The sequence below is a fragment of the Acinonyx jubatus genome, chromosome B2 (assembly GCF_027475565.1).
Source record: "Acinonyx jubatus isolate Ajub_Pintada_27869175 chromosome B2, VMU_Ajub_asm_v1.0, whole genome shotgun sequence".
Taxonomy (NCBI): domain Eukaryota; kingdom Metazoa; phylum Chordata; class Mammalia; order Carnivora; family Felidae; genus Acinonyx; species Acinonyx jubatus.
The window spans coordinates 64,186,250-64,206,456 of record NC_069385.1 but is presented as its reverse complement, the minus strand read 5'-3'; the positions used below and the strand labels follow the sequence as shown (position 1 = coordinate 64,206,456).

At 38.9% G+C, this 20,207-nt stretch overlaps 2 protein-coding genes across 5 annotated transcripts in view; both read right to left on the bottom strand.

Moving 5' to 3' along the window:
* Positions 1 to 4,734: 4,734 nt before the first annotated feature.
* On the bottom strand, positions 4,735 to 9,451 carry GPR63 (G protein-coupled receptor 63). Its single transcript, XM_053222458.1, has one exon. It carries the CDS (start codon positions 9,414 to 9,416, stop codon positions 8,157 to 8,159), a length of 1,260 nt encoding a protein of 419 aa, XP_053078433.1. The 5' UTR covers positions 9,417 to 9,451; the 3' UTR covers positions 4,735 to 8,156.
* A 4-nt stretch (positions 9,452 to 9,455) lies between these two features.
* LOC106980070 (uncharacterized) overlaps positions 9,456 to 20,207 on the bottom strand; it is a 46,369-nt gene continuing 35,617 nt past the window's right edge. For all 4 annotated transcript variants that reach the window (XR_008298458.1, XR_008298457.1, XM_027057233.2 and 1 more), the window contains one exon: positions 9,456 to 9,534. The gene's annotated coding sequence lies outside the window, so the exon portion shown is untranslated. The remainder of the gene's footprint in view (positions 9,535 to 20,207) is intronic.

Here is a 20,207-nt window from a genome sequence, read left to right as displayed (position 1 = left end):
AACCCCCAGATGCTTCTCCCCTCAGTCAAGAAAGATTTATATAGTGGGCTGGTCACTGGATTTGGAGACTGAAGACCGAGGTGCTGGTCTCAGCTCTTGCCACTTAGAACCTGTTTGGTTTTGGGTAATTCCATTATGATTTTTACCACCAAGATCCTATTATTAAAAGGTCCATTTCCAGACTTTTGGAAACCACTACCCTTCGTGAGCCACCATGTCAGGTGCTGGGGAAACAATAAACAAGCACAGTGCTCTGCCCTCAGAGAGCTCAGTGTCTAGCAGGAAAGAAACATATGAACTCAAGGGGGAAAGTTGGGGCTGGAAGTCAAGACTGAGCTGCTCTCTTTTTTTGCTATGGTTTTGGGTCTGGTTGTCACTGCATCTTGGTACAAGCCTTTTGCCCTCAAGAGATCAAATAGAACCCACTGCTTAGCAATAGTAGCCTCCAAAGAGATGAACATGACATTGTGATGTCTTGCCATCTAACGTTTGAGACTATAAATACCTTTGGGGAAGTCGTACAAGAAAACACCATCTTTCTTCCTGTCAGAGAGAAGTGTCTTTCTGTGCCAATTACAGCTAGCTGCCCTGTTCCTCAGATGAGTGTCCTGCAAGAGGAGGTGAAGGCAGAAGGAAATTCCCCAGCTACTGACAGTTTCCCAAGGAATCCCCAGCATCTGCGAAGGTAAAGTTCTTCCAGCATAGGTCCAGAGAGGCAGAAGCGATAGCAATACTTACCAGAGCAAGGTTGGGGTATGTAGGCCCAGCTTAGTCCCCTCCAAGGTTTAAATTCACACTGAGAACAAACTGCTGGCCCACACACTGGGAAGCAGCCATTCCTGGCCTCGTCACATTGACCTGCCTGTGTTCGTTTATCCATGAGCTCAACTGCTTTTTAGTGGTAAAGTTTGGGTGATGAACTAAAAACAAAACAAAACAAAATGTAGTTCTTTAAAATGTAAACATTCTATTATTCTCTTTTCTACTAATAAAAATGCAGCTATTCGATTAAGGTATCTTCCAGGACCACGTACCTGGCCTCTGCTTACTTGATCACTGTTTTTTCCAAACCTTGCAACCTTCCTGTCCAGCCCTCCTGTCCATAACAGTGAAATCTCATGGACTCAAAGTGGAAGGAGCTCTACAGTTGGGAGCTATCAGCTGGCTTTGAATCCCAGCTGTACGTCCTAATTGCTGTGGGAATTTGGGCAAGTCATCTAGTTGCTCTAAAACTGTTTCTTCATCTGTTTATTAGGGTACAGTGTATTTGCCAACCTCTAATAGAGGTACGGTCACAGGTGGTCAATAAGATAAATTACACCATTTAAAACATCTTTTCAGGGGCGCCTGGGTGGCTCAGTCAATTAAGCATCCAACTTCAGTTCAGGTCATGTTCTAGTTAGCTGTTCATGAGTTTGAGCCTCCCGTAAGGCTCTGCACTGACAGCTGGGAGCCTGGAGCCTGCTTCGGATTCTGTGTCTCCCTCTCTCTCTCCCCCCAACACTGCTGTGCTCTGTCTCTCTCTCAAAAATAAACATTGAAAAAAAAACACGTTTTCGTAAATATATAACAAACTATAGTAATGGGCTTTTGGTACAGTATCTTTTTCAGTACAAGAATTCAGTTGATTAAACAATTCTAATTACTATACCAATCATGCGTTAATGGAGGTCTTAAAACACTGCCATCTTATGTGGGGCTGAAAGAGATCTAGTGACACAACAGGATCATCAAAGCTCGCTCAGGGACTCCAGAGCTCTTGATTTCATCACCTTCACCTCTTCACCCCCAGTCTTACCTACTATAGATAAACCCTGGTACTTTAGACAAGTCAGCACATAATGGAACCTCAAGTGTGCACCAGGGTAAAACCCTTTCCAAAAGGGATTCCGGGATCTATGCAATTTAAGGGAAGTGTCTGGGTGTCTAAGTGTCCCCAAAATTTCTGTCACAGTCAGCAAGGTCCATGAAGGTTCTCTGCCATGAGAGATGGTGTGCCCGAGGCTGCCAGGGGCCCAGTCAGCTTACCAGTCTCTTTTCTGATGTAGCAAAATAGAGTTAACAACTTAAAACCAAGAACAAACCAATCTACGTTTTCTGTTAATATCCACAACTTGGTGTATAGGTTTTGCTGCTATTATTATCCAGTGCATGCAGTCACCATCCAGTATTAGGTGTAAGCTCTTCTCAGTAAGGACTCAGTTCTGTTATCAGAGAATAATAGGAGCAAGGTAGCATAGAAAAAGATGAACTTCGGCATTAGGCCAAAGCTATGAATCCAAGCTATGCCTCAAAAAATTAATCTCCTGGCAACATAGTTTCATTTGTTGGATAAAGGAGAAAATACTGTGAATTCAAATACATATGGTGTATTTTGATAGAAGTGGCCAAAAATGGCACTCAACATTATTACTATTAGCATAATTTTATGCTAAGTGCTTATATGGCTATAAGTGTTTTTAAATTCTTTAAAAAGACATCATCACAAACGTGGAAGCTTACATAAAAGGAAGTTGGCTTACATAATCTTCTGACCAATTGTTATTCCCTTTTGGGAAGTTTCAAAATAGACACAGTGAAAACCAGAGGTAAATATGGTGTCCCATGATCGTGATTTGAATAAAATGCAGTCAGAATGTGTACTCCACCCTCTGCAACAAGCTTATCTTGGTCATTTTACTAACCTCAACATGTATTAAATTTTTTAGACTAGCAGTGTAGCATCATAGGAGGATTTTATTACATCTTAAATTTGGATTTCACCATTATAATCGTCTTTTGATGTATCAATTTGTCTAGGCTACAGTCTCCAGTTAACCCATCAAACACTAAGTGTTGTGAAGATATTTTGTAGATGCGATTAAAGCCCATTATTAACTGAGAGATTATCCTAGATGATCTGGGTGGGCCTGATTCAATCAGTTGAAGGGCCTTCAAAGCAGACTGAGGCTTCTCTGAGGAAGAAAAAGTTCTACCTATGGGCAACAGCTTAAGCTAGTACCTGTGATTTCGTTTGCCCTCTCTGATGGCCTGCCTTTGGGATTTCAGATTTGTTCTAGCCAGCCCTACAATCACATAAGCCAATTCTTAGAATAAATCTCTTAAGAAATATCTTATACTAATTTTGCTTCTTTGGTTAAATGCTAACTGACATAGCCATACAATTTTTGTTTTTTTTCTTTTTGTATTAAATCTAATTGACTGCACCTTGATATCTACATTGCTTCTAAAGGTTCTCTTTATTATGTATGAGTTGAGTGGGGTTCACCGTAGATGTGAAATGATCTTTTCATTTTCATGGTAGATATGAAAATGTCTTTTTGTGTGTGGGGTTTTTTTAGAATTTATTTTTGAGAGAAATAAAGTGTGTGGGTTTTCTGGGAAGGGCAGAGAGGGAGGGGTACAGAGGATCGAAAGCGGGCTCCGAGCTCACAGCTGGGAGCCAGAAGCAGAGCTCGAACTCACGGTGAAGTCATGACCTGAGCCAAAGTCAGCTGCTCAACCAACTAAGCCACCCAGTCACCCCAAAAATGTTTTTAATTCAATGTGTTCCTCTACTCCACTGTATCTTTCTATTTCAGAAAAAAAAAAACTGTCAAATGTAGATTCAATGACAATCTTCTTTTATAACTTAAAAAGAAATATATTTAGTTATTGCATGAGTGAAAAACAAGAGAAAATAAAACGCTTATGTCTAATTGGCAAGAAGTTAAAATTCATGTACAAATAATTGATATTTCTTATCGATTTAAAAGTGGATCTTAGAAAGGCCTGAGGTTTTAGAAATGGAAGTACAGTCTGAAATCATTTTGTCAAAATAACAGCAGACATTGTCATTGCTTTGCCAAGTGACAATCCAATTTTAAATAATTCAGCAGTAAAATTTTCATAATTCTCCTAGAGAGAATTCCTTAAAACTGGTTCTTAATATCAGTGGTCTTTTGCCAAGTTTCATTTCATCTTTAACTTCTCTGAGAACTTCTAAAACTAGAATATAATTATATACACACAGGCTTTGAGAGCTAATTTGAAAATAAAAACCCAAAGGAAGCAGGGTTTGAAACTCAACTCAGATTTTAATTTAACCGAAAGTATTATTCATGACAAATTTTTCTAAGATAAGATGAAGTAGTCCTTTTTTAAAAACTCCACTTTTAGAAATGTTAAATATTTACTCATCTTCTTATTGGGAGCTCTTTTCCTGGTTGTAATAACAATATGCACAAATAACCATAGTTTTTATTTTTGAATTACAACCCAAAATTCAAAGGTTTTTTTTTTTTTCATATAGGCCAGGGGCTTTGTAAAATAAATTAATTTTAATTACAAAGGACTAGTACCAATATATAGCTAAGAAATGTATTACCATTTACCTGAAATAACAAACATGTGCTTTGATATTTTTATTATTTAAAAACTGAGTTTTCAAAGAAGGCTGTTTAGCAGTACTATGGTTGTGAAAATAAATTTGAATTAAGCAGTCCTTTAAACTTAAAATTCATGGTAGAATAAAATGTTAAGCAGGTAAAATTTTTTCTGTGATATATACATAAATATTTTCATGTAAACAAAAGCAAAGATTAGGAACAAATTATCTTTGTCAGCAACCAAAATACATACATTAAAAAGGTTATTTTATTTTCTTCATGCTTCCATTGAACACGACTGGCATAAGCAGAGCAATAATTAGATGAGTCTTTACACTCCCCTCATACTCTTCTGGAGATTATATACAATAAAGACATCTCTCTAGAAGAAAAGAAAATATTAGAGGAACCAGACTCTTGAAAGTCATGACTTTTAAATATTAAGTCACTCTCTTTCCTCTACCGTGAAACAATATGGTCTACCAGAATTTGCCAGCTGAGAGAAGGTGTGGCGAGATCCAGCACTAATGCATATGGCAGAAAATGAAGCACAATGATGCAAAGACTCTCCCCTCAATGTGAATTACCCATACACTAGGAGATAATGGCTTCCAACGCAAACATAAAACAGGCAATATTAAAATGCATATATTTTCAACAGGAGTGCTTCTTGAAGCACCAGCATCAGAATCAGGAACCCAGGGACGTGCATCAGGATCCAACTGAGCGCTCAATAAAATAAAAGCATTCATCCCTGGGCCCCACCCCCAGACCCTCTGGGGAACCCAAGCATCTGTAGTGTTAACAAGCTCCCCTGGGAATAGACACAAATTTGTAGTAAAGTTTGAATATCCCTACTCCAGACTACTGAGGATTTCTTTTGTCTCTTTCTCTTGACCACAAATATCTCATTGTCTCTTTCACGCCTCTTTACTTATTAGCCAGAAGGAAAATGAAAACAAAAACATTTCTGATTATGTCAGTCAGCGGCGATAATTAGTAGTGATACTTTTTTTTCCCTCAAGGAAACACAGGGAAATACGCGACATAGGATTCTGCACCTAAATTTTTCAAAGGTACACCAGAGTACTTTTTGTTTAAAGCTTTCAAAATGTATACGTAATAAAAACATTCAAAATGATTTGTAAACTGTCCTCTGATCAAGAGTATCCAGTGTGAAGAGAACCGCTGTTCAGTGTTGTTGCTGAGTTCTCACTAAGGCCCCACATGGTCTTCTTTCCCAAACACCAAGCATCTCAGCAAGCGCTCCGTGCTCCCACCAAATGATGCTCTGCCAACCAGGCAGCATAAAAGTACCGAAGGGTGGCTCGTAAAAAAACAAGGACAAAGAAAGCAAAGCTCAGTTTCAACTCCTATCACAAAAGGAGTCTCGAGACCTACTGCCAATGTAAGATGAATACAGATCATGCTGACTTTCCTTAGAGAAAGCCAAATATACTTATTAATATCTGCTTGAAATCCAGTTTATATTGAAAATGGAAAGCATGATTCACTTCCATGTGCTTCTACGTATCTACTACAGTGTTTATGTTCTGTAAGATCCCTAGTGGACAAAACAATTTTAATCTGTGAATAATATAAATTAGAAACCAAAGAGGTAGGTGATTATCAGCAGAAGCTGATCCCAAAACAACATGCTGAATAATATGCTTTGAGAACCAAAAGAGTTCTTTAACTGGAAAATGAGTTCTAATACCATTACAACTGTCTTAAGAGCAGGGTTCCCCAAGTCCTTTGTGATGGAACCTTCCCAAGTCCTAATTCCTGATACTGTGCTATATAGGCTCTTCAGACATTCAGTAGACATTCCATTTTAAGAGACAGATAATAAATAAAATGTAAAGAAGTAATACTGGAGGCCAACAAAGACTGATGCTGACATCAGCTGGGCTCTTCACAAATCTCTACTCTCATGTGGAAAAAAGCACATTAAAGTTGGGCACGATTCATTTAATCCAGCTCTGTGGTTATAAAACTGAAGAAACAGAGGCTTTTTCCCCACTGGCTCACAAAGCACTAAGATTCCAAAAACATGCTGTAAAAATCCAAAAATGGTTAACTTAGCTATTTATAAAGCCCATGAGGGGCGCCTGGGTGGTTCAACTGGTTAAACATCCGACTTCAGCTCAGGTCATGATCTCTCGGTTTGTGAGTTTGAGCCCTGCATTGGGCTCTGTGCTGACAGCTCAGAGGGGCAGGTCTTCGGCAAGAGAAAAATAGTTTGAAACCCCAGATTTGCCCTATTAGAACTTGCTCTATGCTCAGACCAGGGTTTACCTTTGCCTCTTTGTGGGAGACACACTTTTGAGCATATTCACAAATTCCAGCCCTGCTGTGGGCAAACCCCAGGGCAGAAATGCTGTTCCGCCCAGAATATTTAGAAACAGCTGGACAACTGGAAACCTCTGAAGCTGCAAGGCCAAGACTTCCACACAGCTGTATTTAACTTCTCCATAATTGTCAGTCACTTGTTTTGAAAAAAAAAATCACCTTATTTCTTTATAGCCTTATTTATCTGAGATCTTCAAATTCCAAGGGTGATTGTGAATGATTTTTTTTGTATCTTCCACACTTACTGCAATGTTTTCACGTTTCCTTTGGGTAATAAAAAAAAAGTGAAGCTATTTTTAAAAGGAAGGTTTTAGTCTAAAAAAATTACATGATACCCAGAGTTCCTTCTTGACTATGAAATAATAAACCAGAATGATATATCTATGTGGCACAGTAGAACAGGAGTCTCAGGATTCAGACAGGTATTTTGGAGTCCAGCTCTACCATTAACCTTGGGCAGGATTTTAGTCTCTCTGAGACTTGCTTTCTTCACAAAAAAGAAAGAAAATACTACCCACCTCACAGGATGCTGTGAGGATAAAATAATGCACAGTGCCTGGAAGATGGTAGGCGTCCAATAAATGGGAAGTCCTTCTCCCCACTAGACTCTGTGAGAATTCTTGAGTAAAGGAAACACCAGCCCACTCAACTCAATCCCATTTAAATTAGCAGGGATGCTCTGTCTCCTCGACTTTGCCCTATTTGCTCCAAAGAATCACTATCGTGCTTAGAAAAATGTCTACATTTTTATGTTCTCTCCTTTAAAACTGGACATGCAGATAAAACATTTTTTTAAAAACTATCTTCCTAGAAATGATAATGCAATGTTCCCTAAAGCACAACATGTATAAAAACAATTCTGAAAAACATGACTAAATCAGTTTGTACATTATTTCTTAAAGTGCACCAAAGTAAGTATTAATGACCTTTAAAATGTCACTAACCCCCTTGGGTTATTTTTGTTAATAAAAGTAAGTATTTATCTACTGAGACATAGGTGGTTTTGGCTCCAATGTGATGGCAAAAAGCAGCAATGTCTTCCAGAAAAAAACCCGATAAACTCAATTAAGCATACCTTAGCAGCATACAAAACACCTACAATTCAATGTAACTGCAGGCTCAATAAGCACAATCCTGATTCCTGCTTCAAAAACAAAATCAATCAAAGAAACAAAAAACCATCTCCCCACACTAAATCAAGGATTTCTCTTGAACCTTGGAGGTAACATTTGTGATCATTTCCCTATTGTGTATCCTCGGTAACAGAATTATAACTAACCACCATTCTTTCTTTACACTGCACACACACACACACACACACACACACACACACACCCTATAAAAAACAATGAAATATACTTGGAGAACCCATGTGAGAGAAAACTCAAAGTCTGATAAAGAACAACCATCACCCAAAATGTTAGGCAGTTCCAATATTCACACCACTGTTCGGTGTTCCCCACACACATAGACAGCACTGGGACGGATTCTTCTCCTTGTGTGGCCGGGAAGACGCGGCAAAAACTTGAAGGATTTAGGCATCATGTCCAGGCAGGCGTCATGGAATTTCTTAATCCTCCAGTAGTAAATCAGTGGGTTCAATGCAGACTTGAGGTAGCAGAGCCAGAGTAGCCAGGTGCTAATCTCAAAAAAGTTGTGCTTATAGTAAAAGTGCTCACTGAACGTTGCCACAAGGCTGTAAGTGGTGAACGGGGCCCAGCAGATGATGAAGACAGCAAAGAGAATCAAAATGGTGGTGAAGGCACGTGTTTTAAAGCCCATGTCAATGCTCATCTGGAAGGGTCTCTGTAGACTCATGAGACCCAGTTTGCTGGCCTGGCTGGGGCATATCCCCTCGGGGTAGCTATGGATCCTCAAGGCATTGTGCCGAAGGGTGTTGAGTATGCCCATAAATGAATACAGTATCACCAGGAAGGGTATGAAGAAAGAAACTAGAGTAATCAAAATCACATAAGCTTGATAACCTGGATTGGTTGTATACCCAAACACACACTGGGGGGCTCGAGAAGGGATCTGCAGGTCAGGGTTTCCTACAGCCAAAGGAAAAGCTAGACAAAAGGAAGCTGTCCAAGAAACAGCAATTAGAATCTTTGCCCTATATGGATTTAGTTTATCCTGCCTCTGGACTATAATAAGGAATCTATCAATGCTAATGATGAGCAGGATGGCTACTCCCTCTATCACAAACAACCAGAAAAACATAGCAGATACCCTACAGAAGAATTTCCCAAAAATCCATCTTGTAGTAAGAATAGTTACCAAGGCAAAGGGCATGTTCAGCACTGCAAGCAACATGTCTGCAAATGCCAGGCTGGCAAGGAGAATGTTAATTGCAGAGCGCATGGCAGCTTTTTGGTAAACCATCAAACAAACAACCAAGTTCCCAAGAAAAGATACAAACAGAATAAATATCATTATAGCAGAAAGAATGATCTGGAGAGGCAAGTTTAGGCTCTTAAAAACTGCTGGTGTTGGGGTTACAGTTGTGCTATTCACTGTCAAGGAACTGATCCCAGTGGGAGCCATGGTTTCCATACTGTATCTGAGCAATGGACCAACGCCGTGATGTTGGAATGGCGGAGGGACCGTAATGTTCATGTAAGTGTTTTCATAAACTACAAATGTTGTGTTCGTTGCCCCAGTATGGGATGCAGTCAACACTGCAGAGAAGACCATGGTTTCAGCAGGATGGAAGGCGCTGGCAGAGATGTGGGCGTATCATGTTTCACTGATGGACTTGGAAACACATTCTGGAAAACAGACAGAGTTCCATCTTCCAAAGGAGACCTTTTCCCTGCAAACAAGCCCAAAATACAAAAAGTAAATGAGAAATGGGCTTTGTAAATAACATTTAACTTCTTACCTTCATCATGAAATACCACTTTTTTAAACCGTGAAAAATACCTAAGTCTCTTAGCCTAGTCAGCACTAAAATATTGTTGTTGTTTTATATTTGTCAACCATGATGGAATTTTCATAACATTTATAAATAAAGTGAAAGTGAAGAGAATCAAAGTGTATTACTGCCTCAAAAGCAAAAGTTACAACCTTCCAGTTAATTTTTCTTTTAAATTTCCAATAGCAGCATGGCCTTTCCACAGTCGCTATTAATAGAGATTTTAGTATCTGGTTCTCCTGAGATTACTAATATTTTTCTTAATAACTCTTTGGTACAAGTTCATATTCCATTTTTACAATAACACAAAAACTATTTGGCAAAGAATACTAAACTCAGTTTCTATTTAACGCATGATAATCACACACTTTTGTTCTAACCCCCTATAGGTACTAGGTTATTTTCTATGAAGGTCTAAAATAAGTTTCCTGGCTTTCTATTTTTGTGTGTGTTTCTTCTCAGAAATCCCAACACCAACCATACTGGAGAAGTTATTCAAGAAGAGAAGAAAATTATACATTAAAAGTTTTGGTCATATTTTTAAGACTTTTTTTTTCTAAAGCTCTCTTTGCTTCTCATAGTCCCTCTTCTTGCCCATGCCCATCCATTTCCATCTTTTAATTTCTGGTTTATATAATCTTCTCAATTTCTTCTCCCTAAAACAGACCTGGCTAGGTGTTAGCAACTTGATAAAATATGTCAAACAAATAATAAAATGGGGATTCTAAAGGAGATGACCAGAAAAATGTTCCAGTGTGAAGAAATCTACTACAGAAAAGTTACTAAGACATATGGTTCTCTTGTTCCAAAAAGTTTCTTATCACCTTTCTTTTATCCTTACCCCCAACTTCTTATCAATTTCTGTAACCCTAGAATTTTCTATAAGGGACTTTCTTAACCTACTATCTAACCTACTTTTGTGGTATGGGCTCTTCTTTCTTTACTGGGGAGGTAACCTTTTTAATAGAAAGGACTCTCTTTGTATTCCTGAGTAGATTCTTTTAATAAATCTCCAATATTGGGGGGGGGGGGAATAAATGCACAGAAGTTTAAAACAACACTGTAATTTTTTCATTATCTGAACTTAGAATTAAGACATCAGTTTTAAGTGAAAATGCAAAAAAATTCACTTACTTCTTGGGGTATGAGGTGTGGAGGCATCCCACTTGCAAGACCACTTGCAAGATCCAGCACTGGACCCAACTCACAGGCTCTCTACCATACTTGTATCTACCCCTCTTCATTGTCTAGGGCTGCCTTTATGAATAAAGAGGACACTAATCTGTTCAAAATATTAATTTATTTATTCTCACTTTTATAGCTTAAGTTCTTTGTCCCTATTAGGTTTTTATCCATCTTCACATAGTCACTTTCAAATGCAAAATATATCTGAATAAGAGACCACACTAATCCAGTAACTTTCAAACTTTATTAACTACAAAGGTCCAATGTGTAGGGAGCAGTGGCAGCTGGAAAGCTTTACAATATAATCACCATAAGTCTCTTTAAAAACTACCTAAATATAGTGGCGCTTGGGTGGCTCAGTCAGTTAAGCATGTGACTTGGCTCAGATCATGATCTCACAGTTTGTGAGTCTGAGCCCTGCATCAGGCTCTATGCTGATAGCTCAGAGCCTGGAGCCTATTTCAGATCCTGTGTCTCCCTCTCTCTCTGCCCCTCCTCCATTCCCTCCCTCTCTCTCTCTCTCTCTCTCAAAAATAAACATTTAAAACTTTTTAAAATTACCTAAATATAATTAATAAATAAAATTGCCTAAACATGCGAATAAAGACTGTATTTGCTACACAAATCAGTTTCAATACATCTATCTCTAAAGAAAAACCATAAATAGGCAAATGTGTATCTTTTTTATGTTTATTTATTTCTGAGAGAGAGAGAGCAAGCATGTGGGGGAGGAAGGGGCAGAGAGAGAGAGAGAGAGAGAGAGAGAGAGAGAGAGAGAGAGAGAATCCCAAGCAAACTCCATGCTGTTGGCACAGAGCCTGACACAGGGCTCGATCCCACAAACTGAGCCAAAATCAAGACTTCTATGCTTAACTGACTGAGCCAACCAGGCGCCCCACAAATGTATATCTTAAGCCTAATGTAATAGCTATAATTGTGTGTGACCAAGTAAAACAAACATATTTCCATCCTGAAGTAGTACATGATTTATTATTTATTTTTTCTTATTGAGATATAATTGACATATAACTTTGTTTCATTTGCACAACATGATTCAGTATTTGTATATGTTGAGAAATGATCACCACAATATAGTTAACATCCATCGCCACACAGTTACAAAATTTTTCCTTGGGATAAGAACTTTTAAGATCTACTCTCTTAGCAAATTTCAAATATGCAATACAGTATCATTAACTATAGTCACCACACTATACATCACCACGACTTATTTCATAACTGGAAGTTTGTACCTTTTGACCCCCTTCACGAATTTAACCCACATCTATCCACCACCACTGGCAACCATCAATCTTGTTCTCTTGTATCTACGAGTTTGGTTATTGGGGTTTTTCTTATTTTTTGTTTGTTTTAGATTCCATTTAAAAGGTCATATAGTATGTGTCTTTGATGGGTTTCACTTAGCATAACGCCCTTGAGGTCCATCATATTGTTGTAAATGGCGAGATTTCATTCTTTTTATGGATAAAAATGGATAATATTCCATTGCGTATATATGCCACGATTTCTTTATCTATTCATCCATCAATGGACACTTGAGTTGTTTCCATATCTTGGTTATTGTAAATAATGCTGCAATGAACATGGGGATGCATATATCTTTCTGAGTTTGTGTTTTTGTTTTCTTCAGATACTCAAGAGTGGAATTGTTGAATATATGATAGTTCTATTTTTAATTTCTTGAGAAATTTCCATACTGTTTCTATAGCAGCTGCACCAATTTAGATTTCCACCAATAGTACATGACAGTTCCTTTTTTTCCACATCCTCACCAATACTTATTTCTTGTGTTTTTGATAATAGCCATTCTAATAGCTGTGAGGTAACGTCTCACTGGTTTTGGTTTGCATTTTCTTGATGATTACTGAAGTTGAGCATCTTTTTATTTACCTTTGGCCATCTGTATGTCTTCTTTGGGAAAATGTCTATTCAGATCTTCTGCTTACTTTTTATTAGGATTTTTTTTTTTGCTGTTGAATTATAGGAGTTCTTTATGAATTTTGGATATTAACTCCTCATCAGATATATGATTTGTAAATATTTTCTCCCATTCAGTAGGCTGCCTTTTTATTTTGTTGATGGACACACTTTAAAACATTTGGTCTCCTTGACCATGTTGAAGAACAAAAACAAAAAATGGAATGGAGCCAAAGAGGAACCACAATTTAGAAGATACTTTTTAGGTTGTTATATAAACATATACAGTCATAATATTTTTCTGCCATCAAAGCCTCCCATTACTATAAAAACTTCTAACTTAATTCAAAAATTCATTCATCAAATATTTATTCAAGTACCTTGTATGTACCAGGCACTAGAGAGGCAGAAATTAATAAGTGGTTCCTGGACTTCTGGTTAAAAAGTGCAGACCAATGAAGCATTTGGGTGGCTCAGTTGGTTAAGCACCCGACTGCAGCTCAGGTCATGATCTTACTCTGTGTTGACAGCTCAGAGCCTGGAGCCTGCTTGGGATTCTGTGTCTCCCTCTCTCTCTGCCCCTCACCCCACTCAGGCTCGCTCGCTCGCTCACTCACTCTCTCTCTCTCTCTCTCTCTCTCTCCTCCCCCTCCAAAACATAAACATTAAAAAAAAAAAATTTTAACTGCAGATTGACCGTAGACCCTGCATCTCAAAATCATACTTGAAATGTCAGTAAAGGATTTTCTAAACAAAATGTACATCCCAAAGGACAAAAGGTATGAAGGAAATATACACTAATAGATAAGGGATTTTTTTTAAAGTGTCTCAAGACAAAAAGCAGATAGCAACATGATAGCTGACTGAACAGAACAGAGACTTCTTTATCCTCAATACTTCCAGGGAAATAAGCTTAGAAGAAGCTGACACACCCTGTAGACATATCTCCAGAGCAACTCTGGATTGGGAGGTAGGATTACAGAAAGGAGGTGGCACTGAAAACTGTTAAACTGACTGAAAACCCATCTCCAGAGCCACCAGAACCCCACTCCATGCCCAGGTCTCCCCTCTTGTGAGCAACCACAGGAAATCACACACTCTCATTCCATCAGCACAAGTCTGTGGCACAACTGAATCTGATAAGCATAAACTTAAGAGTATCAGTGCAGGGCTGAAAACAGAGAGATTCCATGAATAGCTGCACATTCCATAAGAGCACCTCGTCTTCTTCTCCATCCAAAGTGCTGTTCCCAAAGCACCAGCAGCCTGGCATGTGCTACCCATGCAGGACTAAAAGGTTTGTCGATTCCAACAATTAGAAAGCCCTAGAGTAAAAATCTCTAGATTCTAACATTTGATGGCACCCTAAGAAAAATGCTACCTTGGTGCCCAATCACCTTGCATATTGAAGTCCACCCACTATCAAGCCAACCCATGCACATAGAGCTTTGCATTAGCTTTTTGGTGTCTATTAAATATAAATGGTCCATTTCTCTAATATATAAGAAATCTACAAAGGAATTAAAGGCAATTTTATAGTTAAACATTAAGGAAAAGAACCAGAATTTATAAATATCAAGGAACACAGCATGCATGGACTTAATAATGCCTTTGCCCTGGTATCTATACAGTGTTCTTTATTCACTGTACTTCTGGCTTACCAGAATGTAAATATCCTCTGGCCTTCCTCCTCTTCTTACTTTGAACCATAATAAGCAAAGCAGCAGCTTTGAATGCTCATAGTAACTATGTTAAAAAATTCTTCCCTCTCAGGACTCCTCATCAAATACAATTGTGACCTGAAGTTTCTTTGTAATTTTATATAAAACTAAATAAAAGTTTAAAAAATTTTTAACGTTTATTCATTTTTGAGAGGCAGAGACAGAACGTGAGTAGGGGAGAGGCAGAGAGAGAGGGAGACACAGAATCTGTAGCTGGCTCCAGGCTCCGTCCCGAGCTGTCAGCACAAAGCTCCGTGCAGGGCTCATACCTAGGATCCGTGAGATCACGACTTGAGCTAAAGTCGGACGCTTAACCGACTGAGCCACCCAGGCACCCCTAAATAAAAGTTGTACAGGGGCGCGTGGGTGGCTCAGTCGGTTAAGCGGCCGACTTCTGCTCAGGTCATGATCTGGCGATCCGTGAGTTCGAGCCCCGCGTCGGGCTCTGTGCTGACAGCTCAGAGCCTGGAGCCTGTTTCAGATTCTGTGACTCCCTCTCTCTGCCCCTCCCCTATTCACGCTCTGTCTCTCTCTGTCTCAAAAGTAAATAAACGTTAAAAAAAAATTAAAAAAAAAAAAAGTTGTACAGTTAAAATATGCATTTCCAAAAAATAAAATAAAATTTACATTTCCAAAGGAAATGGGACAGTAGCAACATGAGAACTAGAAAATTAGCTTATTTTGATAATATCTGCATAAGAGTCCTAATGTTTAATCTATCTTTATTTGCCATCAGGGGAAACTCTTACTACATTTTCCAAATAAGAAAAACTTAAAATTCTGTGTAAATGTGTGCATACGTGTATATATACACACCCTACATGTAATGTGCACATGTAAAACTCACATAAGGCAGAAGTAATTGGACTTATGATTCTTTCCTTCTTCTTAAGGGATCTACGAAACAACACTGGGGTAACTAGGTTAATGATATGAGTAAAGTGTTTTACGTTTGGACTGTGCCAGAATGCCACAATTACTGGGGTATCAGTGCCTAGAATGGACAGTGGAGGTTGTAGTATTCTCTGGTCTTACCTGCTACTGCCACCTTATTCTCTGCAAAGATTATATTCTAGAAGGCATAGACTGATTTTATTAATTTCACAGTTGCCTCTATTATGCTTTGCATACAGCCCAATACATATTTAGAAAATTAAGTTCATTTGCACTGTTTTGTGAGATTAAGGAATTTCTTCTTTACTCACTTTAAGATTTAATTATGTGACATATGCACATAATTTTTAAATAATCAAATGATTTTTTAAATGACAGTTGAGCCCTGTACCACCCTTCACCAATCCATTACCATTTTCTGCAGTAGCCATTTTTAATTATTTCAAAGGCTTTTCAAGTACTTATTCTTTATATATCTAAATAATATGAAGAAATTGCTACCTTTTGATTTATCAATATTATATATTAAATCTTGACTTCCTATTAGAATAGATGACAATTTTGATGTCATAGTAACTCCAACTTATTTCTGCTCCCTTCATACTACCAAAATCTTATTTGAAAATTTGAATTACAGTAGACATTAATATAAACATTAATGTATTTATATAATTAGTATATCTGTCAGTAAACCAATAGAATATTTTTCTTTCATATATAAATTTTGAATTTCCTAGAATAATTAACTTATTTTTTATTTTCAATTTTTAGAAGTAACTACCAATAATTTTTTTCACCTGTTCCACCTGATAAATTCTATACCTACAAGTATTTAATTTTGAAAGGCCAAATTTATCAACTACATTTTTATATCCGAGTCATACTTTCATCCTCCTATCCCTCCCTGGAGTGGTTACTTCCCAGATCTGCTATGCAGAAGGCAGAGACACCCTTTTACTACCATCCTGGAAACCCTCCTTTCTGCTTTTGGCTCCTGGCTTCCACATTTCCTAGGCCCTTTTTCTTCCACTTCACTGCTTCCTTTATTTCCTTCTTTCCCAGGAACTGTTTGCTCAATTGCTTTCGAAGGAAGAACACAAGGAAAGCAAATTTGGGGGCGCCTGGGTGGCTCAGCTGGTTAGGCGTCTGACTCTTGATTTCAGCTCAGGTTGTGATCCCAGGGTTGTGGGATCGAGCCTGGCATCAGGCTCCATGCTGAGCATGAAGCCTGCTTAAGTTTCTCTCCCTCTCTCCCTCTGACCCCCTTCACCTCTCTCTCTAATAAAATTTTTAAAAAATTTAAAAAACAAGGGAGGTAAATTTTGAGTCCCTGGACGTTTGAATAAGTCATTATTCTGTCCCTTAATTGCCCTTGCTTAGAATTCTCCAATAAAAATAATTTTCTCTGAGAATTCTGAAGGTGTTCAGGTGGTTCTCAAAGGTAAGGGTTCATAAGAATCACCTGGAGCACCTGTTAAGCTACAGACTGCTGAACCCCACCCAGAGTCACTAATTCTGTAGTCTGCAGTGGGTCCCAGAATTTGCATTTCTGGAAGATGGGGGTGGGGGGGTGTGGAAAGTAAATCGAGAACTTTACATTTCAGATACAAGGATTAGATGAAGAACCAAAAAGCTTTATTAACCACTACGGAAGTAACTTCTATCTGCTACAGCCCCAGAGATGACATTTCTGAAAACTAAACCAAAGTCCAATCCTGTGGGTGGCTCTATCACAATGTAAATTGTATTCTCAATCTTATAGTCTTCTTCTGTTAAAATTAGTGCACTGATTGGGAGGGAATCAGGGCCTGAATATTCACATGGGTGTACATGGGGATTTTGATGAAGCTGAGGACCTTGTTCTGTGGTCTTCCTAGCCAACAGAAATGGCCTTTCCTCCCCTTAAATAAAGAGGTTAGTCTCTCGTCGCCTGAAGAGTCACTGAGGAAGGGCCTCACCTTACATAGTTCTTTGCAAGGGACTTTTGCTCTTCCTACAGCCCTTGCCCCACCACCTCTATTGTTTCTGTACCTACAACCAGACTAAAGTCCAAGCAGAATCCAGAGGAAGAAGCACAAAGTGTGACCTAGGAAGAAGTACCACTTACATAAAAAGAAATGCAAGGGTTGCCTAGGTGGCTCAGTCGGTTAAGCATCCGACTCTTGATCTTTCAGCTCATGACCTCACAGTTGGTGAGAATGAGCCTACATGGGGCCCTCCACTGACAACACAGAGCCTGCTTGGGATTCTCTCTCTCCCCCCTTTCTCTGATCCTCTCCTGCTTGCACGTGCACTCACTCTTCCCCTCTCTCAAAATAAACATTGAAAAAAAAGAAGAAGAAAGAAATGCAAGACTTTTCCAGTTAAAAACCAGGGAATATGAATGAAAAAGGATTCTGAAGGTAATGAGTCAGGTCAGAAGGAATATATTAGATCAGATCAAATTTATTGATATGGTCATAATAAAAACAGATTCTTTGTGTTAGCTCCGCTGACTAATAATGGCTCTAACAGTTTGCTCAATTAATTAACTGAAGGCTGGTCCCAAAAGTCATTTACAATAGATGAAATTGAGATCTCTTATCATCTTTGGTATAAAGGAAGCTACCCAAAGACTTGGGCAGATAGGAATGCTGGACTGGATTTATCATATAATACCTGTTCACCCACCTCTAACTGTGTCACCTGGTAGGATCTAAAGGCACTGCTTCCACCAAGGCTTTAAGAGATTCACTGATTGAGAGAACCATTAGCATTCTTGAATCTCTATCAAAGCTAGTCTTTGCAGACCAAGAGTGACAATGGGCAATGCTGCCATCCAAGAAATGGGTTCCTGAATTAAATGGGGATGGCAGTACCCCAGAGTGGCAGGAGCTAGGTGAGAGCACTTAACCAGAGATGAGGTGAGCACAGTTACCATAATGCAGCAGAGCAAAAGCTAAGTCTGACCTGCAGGATCATTGGTGTCTGATCATGGTGTCTCTAAGAGAGAAATAACTAGAAGCTTATCAAGTCCTACTTGATATGTATAAGCATCAAGGCTATAAAATAGAAAGCAGCAGCCCCTTGGGGTGCCTGGGTAACTCAGGAGGTTAAGCATCTGACTCCTGATTTCAGTTCAGATCATGATCTCACAGTATGTGAGTTTGAGCCCCACTTAGGATTCTGTTTTCCTCTTCTTCACTCTCTGCTCCTCCCCCCACCCATCCCCACTGTCATAAATAAAAGTATTTTTTAAAAAAGAAAGAAAGAAATTAGCAGTCTCTCAATCATTTCCCAAACTTGAGCCAGTACACAGACCTAGAGCCCCTTGAGTAAAAACAAGTCAAGTCCCCTTCAGGAAGGACCTTGCTACACAGCGCAATCTGTACTATAAATTTTCTTACCAGTCTTCCTCAAAAAACCTGCAGCCAATTACCAGAGTGACTATACACTGAGGAAGGAGAAATAATCAGAATTTTGTGGGATTGCTGAATATGGCTCTGAACTGGCACTCATTTCTGGAGACCCAAAATGGTACTGTGTTGCACCATTCAGAGTAGAGGCTTATGGAAACCATGTGATTAATGAAGTTTGAGCTCAGTTCCAACTCCCACTCATCCCATAACTCATGCCTATATTATTTTCTGAAATATGGAGTTGCAACAGACATATTCAGTAGCGGGAAAATTCCCTTACTGGTTCCTTGACATGTAAGGGCTATGATGGTTTCATTCCTGTAGAGAATACAAAAATTGGGATCACCATCAAGGACTGGAAGGATGAAGATGATCCTTCCTATCACATCCACACTCAACTTGCCTATCTGGCCTTACAGAAAGATGGGTTTTGTAGACAGCAGATGCTGTACCAGATGTGACTTCATTATTGGAGTAAATCAATACATTCCCTGGCGTGTGGCACACAGCTATTGATCTGGCAAATTATTATTTTTTTCTTTATCTGTGTTACCAAAGAACATCTGAGCGGTTTACCTCCAGCTGGCACCCTACTGTCCTACCCCAAGGCTCTATCAACTCTCCAATACACTGTCAAAATCTAGCCCACAGAGACCTCAATTGCCTTTGCATTCCACAGAATGTCATGCTTTCAACTACATGCTCAGTGAACAATAAATAGTACCTACCCTCTACACCTTGGTAAGATACATATATATGTCCTTTCCCTAAAGGGGAAAGATTCCTGCAAAACTTCAAAGGCCTGCCATCTCTCTACATTTTCTAGGAGTCTTGTAGTATGTCAAAATATCTCTTCCAAGGTGATAGCTGGCTCCACCTATCACTAAAAATCTAGTCCACCCCTTAGTAGGTTTTTTTGAATTTTATGGGTATGTTATTCTGACCCATTTATCAAATAGCTTGAAAATTTTATTTATTTCTGGTTTTGTAGTTGTTGTTTCTTTCACACTAAACCAACATTGATCTCTATTAGTGTATCACACTTTTCTTTACCCGTTTCCTGTATAAAAGTCCTTGAGGATGCAGGCTACCACCTATCTTCTCTATAACCTACCAAGCCCAAAACAAAGCTATGTACTCGTGATGCTTAAAATGCAATACCCACTTGTAGCATGCTTTACCCATAGAGAAGAAGGTGAGCAGCAAACCAGCCAGATCATGGATCCTTTCAACAGGTGGGCACAGCAAGGACCTGACTCAGGCTTCTCAGGTCTCCCATCAGAGACCTCTGACCACTCCCGGTCCCAGCTCACTCTGAAGGCTGGCCTAGGAGTCCACTGAGCCCAGACTACTGAGAAGAGCTGAGGAGCACCAACTTGAAACAATTACTACTCTAGAATTCTTCTGTACCTTAACGAGCAAAGTCAACACATAA